This window comes from Poecilia reticulata, linkage group LG11 (genome assembly GCF_000633615.1).
Source record: "Poecilia reticulata strain Guanapo linkage group LG11, Guppy_female_1.0+MT, whole genome shotgun sequence".
NCBI lineage: Eukaryota > Metazoa > Chordata > Actinopteri > Cyprinodontiformes > Poeciliidae > Poecilia > Poecilia reticulata.
Genome location: NC_024341.1, coordinates 23,971,505 through 23,980,848, shown reverse-complemented (window position 1 = coordinate 23,980,848; position 9,344 = coordinate 23,971,505). Strand labels below are relative to the sequence as shown.

At 38.8% G+C, this 9,344-nt stretch overlaps 1 protein-coding gene across 1 annotated transcript in view; it reads right to left on the bottom strand.

Annotated features, from left to right (window-relative positions):
* The window catches only part of grin2da (glutamate receptor, ionotropic, N-methyl D-aspartate 2D, a), a 185,484-nt gene that overhangs the window by 54,539 nt on the left and 121,601 nt on the right, over nt 1-9,344 (bottom strand). Inside the window, exon 7 of the mRNA XM_008422705.2 lies at nt 1,044-1,158. Coding sequence (XP_008420927.1) covers nt 1,044-1,158 — 115 coding nt within the window. The remainder of the gene's footprint in view (nt 1-1,043; nt 1,159-9,344) is intronic.

Sequence of the window (9,344 nt, the reverse complement as noted above, 5' to 3'; positions counted from 1 at the left end):
CATAATCTGAAGAGACATTTAACTGTGCATTTAGATCACCGGGGCCTGATGAACAAGGCCTGTTACTGTCATTTTTAACATTTTGCCCTAAATCTTCTCCCAGACTAGAGGAATCTGATTGCAGGCATGTCCTTCAATTCATCCTTATTACTGAGCTTTATTAGGGTTGCACAGCATGATAATGATGATGTGGATGTCTAGGTTCTGTGCAGGTCAGCCAAGTTCCTTCTGCTAAATAGAACGAAATGTCAAAATGGGACAGGGCCAACCACTCACTGTAACACAAAATTGGAAAGTTGCTAATGTTTATCTTAGTAGTGTGTAGGCCAAAAATGWTAAAACACCTGATAAGGAAAAAGCAGTTTGTGGGTAATGTTATGTAGGCTTTGGAAAGACTCAAAGCGAAGAAACCGTTAGTGAGAGATAGAAATACACCACCTTCATATTTTATCGTTTTATGTATTTTGCATAGTTCTAAGGTCCTTTAACKGACCCTAAACATGATAAACTTCCCTCTCATAATAAATCTCTCTCATTCATGCTCTGTTTTAATAGAAGGGTGAAAAGTAACCTCTTACCTATTTTGAAATCTAAAACTCACAATGCTTCACTTCCCACTTGAGTCTACCCTCACTGATAAACATATTGAGTCTTTAAAGGTCAGCAGCAAATGGAGCAGAGGGAAACAAAAGCAAAGAGGTTTTCTTGTTTCTTTCTGGTCGAAGGAGTTGAAAAGTTTCCTCGGAGGGCAGACCTCGCATTTGGTGGTATTACTGTGCAATTGTTAAAGAGGCTTCTGATGGACAGGATATTGGACTGTGAGTTAGCAGTGGGTAACAAGKCTGACAAAACTAGACAAGAGCACGAAAGGAAAGGAGGGGAAGATCTAATGAGATATGGGAGTAAAAGAAGCTGTGCAACAGCAGAGAGGTGAAAATATACAGTGATGAGTTAGCATGTCTGATGGAGTGTGAAATTGCAGTTAGCTTATCTTGTTGCTGCGTTGTGATATTTAGCGGGAGCGTGCACAGTTGTGTACTGACCTCCTCCCAGCCTCTGCCGTTGGTGTAGGAAATGACATCGATCAGGGGATTGGACAGGTAGCCATCGCTGTTGAAGGAATAATCTCGTCCACTGAGGGAAATGTTGGTGAAATACCTGTAATGGAATTGGGAGAGCAGAAAGGGAGACATGTGGTTTGATTAGCTACAATATGGAATTGATTTGGTATAATGGCATATACAAAACTTAAAAATATCCGACTTTTAATTTGAGCACTTTATTTATTCTGAAAAAATCAGATGTAGTTTTTCTCACTAAAATTATTATTGATCCTCTGCTGTCTATACTTCATGCAGATAGATTGTTTTTTAATGTACCATTTCAGAAAATACATAAATATATCTTTGCTCATTCCTTTTTGAACAGTTTCTTTGTTCAAGGTCCTCTTTTAAGCTTTTCTCTCTTCCAGTACACCTACGGGTTTCCAATAGTATTTACATCTAGATCTAAGAGTAAAGATCATTTTGTGTCTGGTGAACCATTTCTGTATCAATTTGGTCAATTGTTTTTGATAAGTTTTGGTTTCAAAAAATGAGCAATTTTCACTTTACTGRTGCCGTCCATAAGATTTTCCTCTAAAAATTCCAGGATTTCAGATGTAACGGACTGCAGTGTGGTTCATCATGCAATCACCTGAGAAACTGTAATTGTCCATGTTTTCTTCCTTTATTTGACACCAAATCAACCAGGTGTGTTTGTTGTCAAATGTCTATATTTGTGATAGTCGAACAGAAAAGGCTTTTTCTTCTTACAATCCTTCAAAACAAATTGCTTGTATAAAAATAGCATCTAACGATAGCGAAGRAAACTTGCTGATGATGCTGTTCTGCTACAAAGATTAACCATAACCTTTACTTAGTTTACTTGCAGAATTTCCCATGCAGAACAGGGATGCTTTCTTTATTTACTCACGTTTCTAAAATATACTAKTTTCGACAGGCATCTCGTAGAGATGCGTCAGTTGGTTTATACTATGATGAGAATATTAGAGGGGGAAAAAAGGAAAAGAGCCAAAGATATCAAAGGTTTAGGTGCAGATATAAAACCTTCCCTGCACTTCAGGGAGACACACTCTGGTGTATATAATAGGAAATTTCACTGTTGTGAAGTAGAGATCACAAGGTGAAAGAAAAAAAACACAAGCGAARGCAAGACAGGAAGCAAGAGGCAAGATACTGAGAACTCCCAAAAAGTTTCCTCTCCTTCAGCTGTGTATCTGTGYAGGCTTACAGAGTAGAAAATAACAAGTCAGATGAAATCAAAGCATGCAAACATTGCAGGAAAGCATKAGGACTTAAACTTATATTACCAAAAGGGCAAATGCAAAGAGAATATTAACCATAAACACATAGCAGGGGAAAGAAAGCAAAGGGTTTACCTTTGATGTTTTCAGTAATAAAATCTAACATAAAACAAACCTGAAAGAAGCTAATCACATCAATCTAATTAAATCACCCTAAAAGCTCACAAACACAGGCCAAATTAATAAATTTTGCACTAAAATTACAAGAAAACCTCAAGCAACCCAAAAACATGAACCTTCCTAAACTGCAGGGGAACTTGAAAAACCTCACACATCAAGAAATGGTTGATTAAAGACACACTGCATGGCAGAATAATTAGACAGTYAAGTATTCCTTTTTGTAAAACTGTCTCTGWTGTAGTTCCATTGGTCCTGTTGTTTAATCTTTAATAAAATACAGATTCCGAATGGTGTAAACAGTCAGAGACTTTTGGCCCTGGCTCATTTCTGAAAGCCCATTAAAATTCAGTGTCCACAATACATTTATAATAAATCATTAAATATGCAAAGCTGGTATGTGGAAATTGTGTGCACAYGAGTAAACACAGGTGTCAATAAGAAACAACATTTTGTGTAGCTTTCCTTTAAGTCTCTCCTTCCTGAATGTACTACTGCAAATGTGTGTGTTTAATTGTTCATGTTCTTTTAATGTTACAGTTTCTGAGACTGATCACTGGAATCTAAGATATGTTACAGGTAAAATCTTCTATTGATGATCAACTCCAACTAAACCCCCCAAAGTATCATGGAGACTGACAAACATTTCAGCTGATTTATTCTCATCACAGGAGGAACTCTTTCTTTTCTTTGGAAAACCAGAAATCACATCACTGGCTTATCTGTAGATTATCTATAAAATAAATGCCCACACACATTATAAAACCATAACAAGAAAAACATTGTTGTGTCTGCCACTTGCACAGTTCCCGTSCCATCTGGTTTGTGGCAAGTCTGTCATAGGAAGAAGGACAGGAAGACAAAGTGTTCAACTCAAAAGATTTTTTTTCGACCTCAGGAGGGTTTCTTACTGATAGAAATGTTCCAGAAATATCTGGCAGCCATGATAAGAGCTTATTTCTGTGCTACCTTTATTATCTGTGAAAGCCCTGGATACAATGGGCCATTCTTTATGGAACGAAACAAGATAATGTCATTGCAGTCTTCCATAAGGCCAAAGAAGTTGAAGCCATGGTTGACTATTGTGGGAATGTCACCCATGAGATAAATATGATGAACAGCTATTCATATTAKCTCTATTAGTGACAAAAAAAATATTATACTTGACATTTCATGATTTTTTTTCCACTCATCATGACATTTTTAAGACCAGTTTTGGTCAAACTTTTGCTTAACTTTATSGARCAGAAGGWTCRAAGCATCTCTTAAAAWRATTAAACCTGCTCATGGTTAGGGTTAAACATTTGAACGTCCTCAGATCAGCCTCTCTGGGCTCYTTTGAGCAGCATCATCCCCTGTAGGGGATTCTTGCTTGTGCGGTGAAGGGGTTCTGTGCTGATGGACTTAGGGTTCATGGCTGAATCTGGGGTGTGTTGSATCCATAAAAATAACATCCCACTGTGAGGAGATTCAGTAAAAATGCATGAGGTTTGAGTTTGATATATGTTTTTGCCAATATAARTATCAGTGCCATGCAGCTGAAAAATGATAGTGAAATTGAACTTACACTCTGGTGAAAAAAAGCAAAAGGATGCATTCACTTTAATCTGAAAGGATAGGGGTGGCTGCTAGCTAAATTACTCTCAGGTTGCTGTAAAATACAATCTTACCACACCCCATAATCACAACATCCATCACACATTCGTCGGGTAAGCAAAGGAATGATAAACACTGYGACCATTATATCAACAGAATATCAGAATATGACTGTGTAAGTAATCATGYCAGCCTGCAGTAGCTGATGTAAATCTTCAGCCAGAACACATTCAGCACAGCTGCTACAGACACAACTACGCCCACCATGACAGCGCAATTCAACAAAAAGACGCTGACGAATGTGATGCTGAATTAATCTACCTCTAATTTGTGACAGTTTGTACTTCATTTGTGGAGTTTAAAAAGATGAGGCCTAAGACCTGCCGCCGTGCCCATGAGCAGCTGTGGAGTTCCTCTTATAACAGCTTCTACCTGAGAAAAAAATGACCGCCTTCAGGCTCACAGTGGCACAAGTCAAAACTGTTCTCCTYGCTTTCGCCAAGTACCGTTAGTCTGAGGATGATTTTAAGCCCCTTTCTGTTTTTTTCAACGTATTCTGTCATCTGCTTGTGCGGTCTTTACATCTATCTAACTTCACTCTTACTATATACATTTTTCTTTAATTTTTTCCCCCCCTTGATGCTGACAGGGGGAGTACAACGCTGACAAGCAGAGAATTAAAGGTGAAAACCATGACAAAATGTCATCAAGCAGYAGGAGGGCCAAAAACAAAAGAAAGTGACAAGCAGGAGRATCTGTTGAATAAGAAATAAAAAGAGAGAAAGGTTAAAAAAACAGAGGGACAAAGAGAGAAAAAATACAATCAAGAAAGTTAAATATTTTCAGTGTTCTGGATGACAAGTGGCATCAAACACAGTACAGAAAAGAAAAAAACCAAGCTGTCAAGCTTCCCAAGACAAATATCCAACAAAATTTCAAAATTATTAAGATACCACCACAAAGCAGTACATAATTATACAACTCCTGCATCCTCAGGCATCAGTAAATGTAACTTCCTACATATGAATCTGAAGAGGAAAGGTGACTATGAAGGAAAGAGGCTGCAAAAGAATGAAGACTGCCTCAYAGGTAAACGTGACTCGCAGTCAGAATGATACAGCAGAGCAGAGCAGCAGACTTGAGATGAAGCATAATTTAATCATCAGATTCATGACAAAGACACATGACAGCTGTGCTTCAAACAACAAAAGAATGATTCCCTGTGGAACTAATATGACTTTCTCCATAATACAATGACAGAGAACATGAGGCCAGAAATGTATGTCAGGAGATTTTGAACAGATGAAAACCTAAGTAAAAAAGGATAAGTACAAAGCAGAGAAAACAAATCAACGATTGAAAGGCAGTGACTCAGGGATACAACTGTGGTTCTTTATTCCTTATTTCTTTATTTATCCATTTATCCAGCCAGATAAGCCTTAAAAGGAGACCTTTGGAATAAAAACAAGCTCACTTAGGGCTATAAAATGTTGAAATTGGTAAGAGAACAACCTAAAACTATATACTGAATGAGTGATCTACCAAAACCTTGACTAAAGAGCCCCATTGCTCATATTAGATATTTTGTGGCATTAAAGGTATGCTGAGTGCCCGTTTCTAGCCTCAGTATGGTTCATAATCCGTCACTTGGTGACAAAAGAGTTACCTTCAGCTTGCTGCTCTTCTATTGGCCTACTGTCAGCTCTGCTTTGTCTGCTCTAACCAATCATGCCGAAGGCCATCTCCTGTTGAGCCGTTATCGCTGCAGAAGCTTTGGATTGCAAAATAAAAGTTAAAAGCCTGTTATGCAAGCATTCAATTATCAGAATACTTTTGGTGAAAACCAAAAAGTATCTAGAACAATCTGCCCTGTTTGTTTGTGATTTAACTATTTCTGATGGCCAATTAAAAGCAGAAGGCAGCAATCACCTTCTGAAATCTTTATATGAACAAATATTCAATGATACTACTGACAGTATTACAAATGTAAATGATATATTAATAGACATTGCCCAAATATAATGGATAGATGGTGACTTTTGCAGTAAAGAAAGGTTCTGTGGCTTCATCACAGGATGTCACACATAAAATGACACAACAGACATAATATGATTTATCCAGGCAGAAGGATGATCAAAACACTGCCAAAGTCATATGCCTGTCTGTGTGACTTACAGTATGGAATAATGGTTTAGACTTCTGCCTGAACATAAACCAATAATGGCAGCCATGTGTGAAGTTGAGCGATTTTCCATCAGTGGAAACATTCTGCCTCTTTGCTGCACGAAAGCAGCAAAGAGGCTTTGTTACACGAAAGCTTTCTTTGTAACCATGGCAACCTCTTCAGAAGTAAGAAGAAAAGAAAGCAAATAAAGAGGGAGATGAAGCTTTAAAACAGAGAAAAGATAAAAACAGCAAGCAGGAAAGACTGTTGTGTGAGGCAGAATGATCAAGAGCCATTTCTTGCTTCACTTAATTAAAATACAGGGTTGTTCAGCATTTATTATTGATGGTTTGCTAGACTCTGGTCTGCAGTTCTCAATATTTTAAGTAGTAATAAAATCACTGAATACACTTCTTGCATAAAAATGTAATTTGGAAACGATCGGAAGATTGCTTTACTGTAAATTCAGACATAACATAAGAAACTGAAGCTAAAAGGTTCAAATTCTAAATATATACAATTCAAGAGCAGTAAACAATACCTGGAAATAAATAGTGAGCACCAAAAAATAAATCAATTCAACTGAAAATTGATGCAGATCTTAGGTAACATTTAACATTTTAGAAATATATAAAAAATTCCCTTCTCACCCTCCGCGGGTGGTCTGTTTCATCCTCTGAGCTCGGGTCCTCTACCAGAGGCCTGGGAGCTTGAGGGTTCTGCGCAGTATCTTGGCTGTGCCTAGAACTGCACATTTCTGGACTGAGATGTCTGATGTTGTTCCTGGGATCTGTTTGAGCCACTGCTCCAGTTTGGGGGTGACTGCCCCGAGGGCCCCGATGACCACAGGCACCACTGTGGTCTTCACCTTCCAGGTCTTTTCCAGTTCCTCCCTGAGGCCCTGGTATTTCTCCAGTTTCTCATGCTCCTTTTTCCTGATGTTGTAGTCACTTGGTATTGCTACATCCACCACAACGGCTTTCCTCTGTTCTTTATCCACCACCACAATGTCCGGTTGGTTCGCCATTACCATCTTGTCTGTCTGGATCTGGAAGTCCCACAGGATCTTAGCTCGGTCATTCTCCACCACTTTTGGGGGTGTTCCCCACTTTGATCYCGGGGCTTCCAGTCCATATTCTGCACAGATGTTCCTGTACACTATGCCCGCCACTTGGTTATGTCGTTCCATGTACGCTTTCCCTGCCAGCATCTTGCACCCTGCTATTATGTGCTGGACTGTCTCAGGGGCCTCCTTGCACAACCTACACCTTGGGTCTTGTCTGGTGTGGTAGATCTGAGCCTCTATTGCTCTGGTGTTTAGGGCCTGTTCCTGGGCGGCCAGGATGAGAGCCTCTGTGCTGTCCTTGAGTCCAGCTTTCTCCAGCCATTGGTAGGTTTTCCTGACATCAGCCACTTCAGTTATTTGTCGGTGGTACATCCCATGTAGGGGCTTGTCCTCCCATGACGGTACTTCCAGCACCTTGTCTTCTGTTCCCCATTGCCTGAGACATTCGCTGAGCACATCGTCCGTTGAGGCTTTGTCCTTGATGTATTTATGGWTCTTGGATGTTTCATCCTGACTATTGGAGTCGTGTTGATATTTGCTCCTGTCTCTCGTTACATGCTTTTCTTAAATTTTCTAATGCATTAATTGTTTGCATTTTATTGAATGTTTAATTGAGCAGTGTTTTGCTCAACAATTGTTGTTTTTTGCCGTTTAATCAAACTGGACTTTGACATTACTTAACAGAAGATAACACCTGGGAATACTAAAAAATATGCTAAAAAAAGCTCTCTTAAATCAGGTAACCACTCACAGATGGTCGGTATAAAGTGTTCAGTAGATTGCCCTTGGTACCTTAAAAATTTTTTGTGAAAGAATCAATTGGTAAAAGGACAAAAGTGTGGTCACAAGAAGTTCACAATGAGCCAAAAATAATCAAACAAATATGCACAGGGTTTTCCTCTGTGTAAGTATCCTTGGTACGGGTATCCTGAGGGACTTCATTGCATTTATTCATCACTGTAAGAACCGTCATTACTTTTGGTATTAAAACTGAATGGTGAACAACATCTTGAAAGTGCCTTTGAAAGCTATAGGCAGATGAATTATACAGGAGGGCCCAGAGCTTGTGGTAATGTTTAGCTGTGACTTGTGTTTGGAGAGAAAGAGGATAACTCAAATGTAATATTCAGACGGATATTGGTTTAGTCAACAGCTTTTAGTGTAAAGTGAAATGACAAAGTATATCCTCCTAGTGAGACGGCTTGCATATCTGCTTTTCTTGATGGTCAGGCTTTGTCCACCATGCAGGATTATAGAAACCATTAGTTTTGCTGCAAGAATATTTTTCGCTAATACAAAGGGTCCAATTCTTTGTTTGTTTGGTTCCGCTGTAAATGGTTTATTGGTAAAATAACAGTACCATACTCATAACGATAATCCAGCTTTTGTATTTTCATTTCTAGTAAAATGTGCTAATCTGATGCACAGTAAAGCATCAGTACAGTAGATTAAGCAATAGTAAAGTAATTTCACTGTAAAAAAAAAAAGCAAGTTATTACATCAGCGTTACACTCCCTTTAAAGTCTCTTTATGCATCACATATACTTGCTTAAGCTTTTAAAACAGCCATTTTTACCTCCTCTTTCCCTCTCTACACCTCTCCTCTTATGCCACTGCTATTTCTCTCCCCAATGTTCTACCAGGGAAAAATATGATTCATAGTTCATCATATTTTATGATAGAATTGCTGTGGGGCCTAGTCCCATCCTGTGGAACGCTCTTATATTGTGGAGACTAATGCTTGTATTATATGCAATTGCACACGTAGGCTCAGCATATAAAGGGAAGAACAAGGCCTATGCATGAATCACACCATATAAATGAAAGGCTTGTGACCATGAAAACCACAGCAAGGGACAGTTTTACAGAGAGGTAAAGACAAACATGCATCCTGTGTGATTCAGATTCTGCAGATGTACACAAGCACGCCACACAGTCTGCTATATGTCATCTAACTGGGTTCAACTGAGTTCCTTAAACCTCACAAGTCATCAGAAGCATCAGTTATTCCACTCAAAATAAATAAAATACAGAGT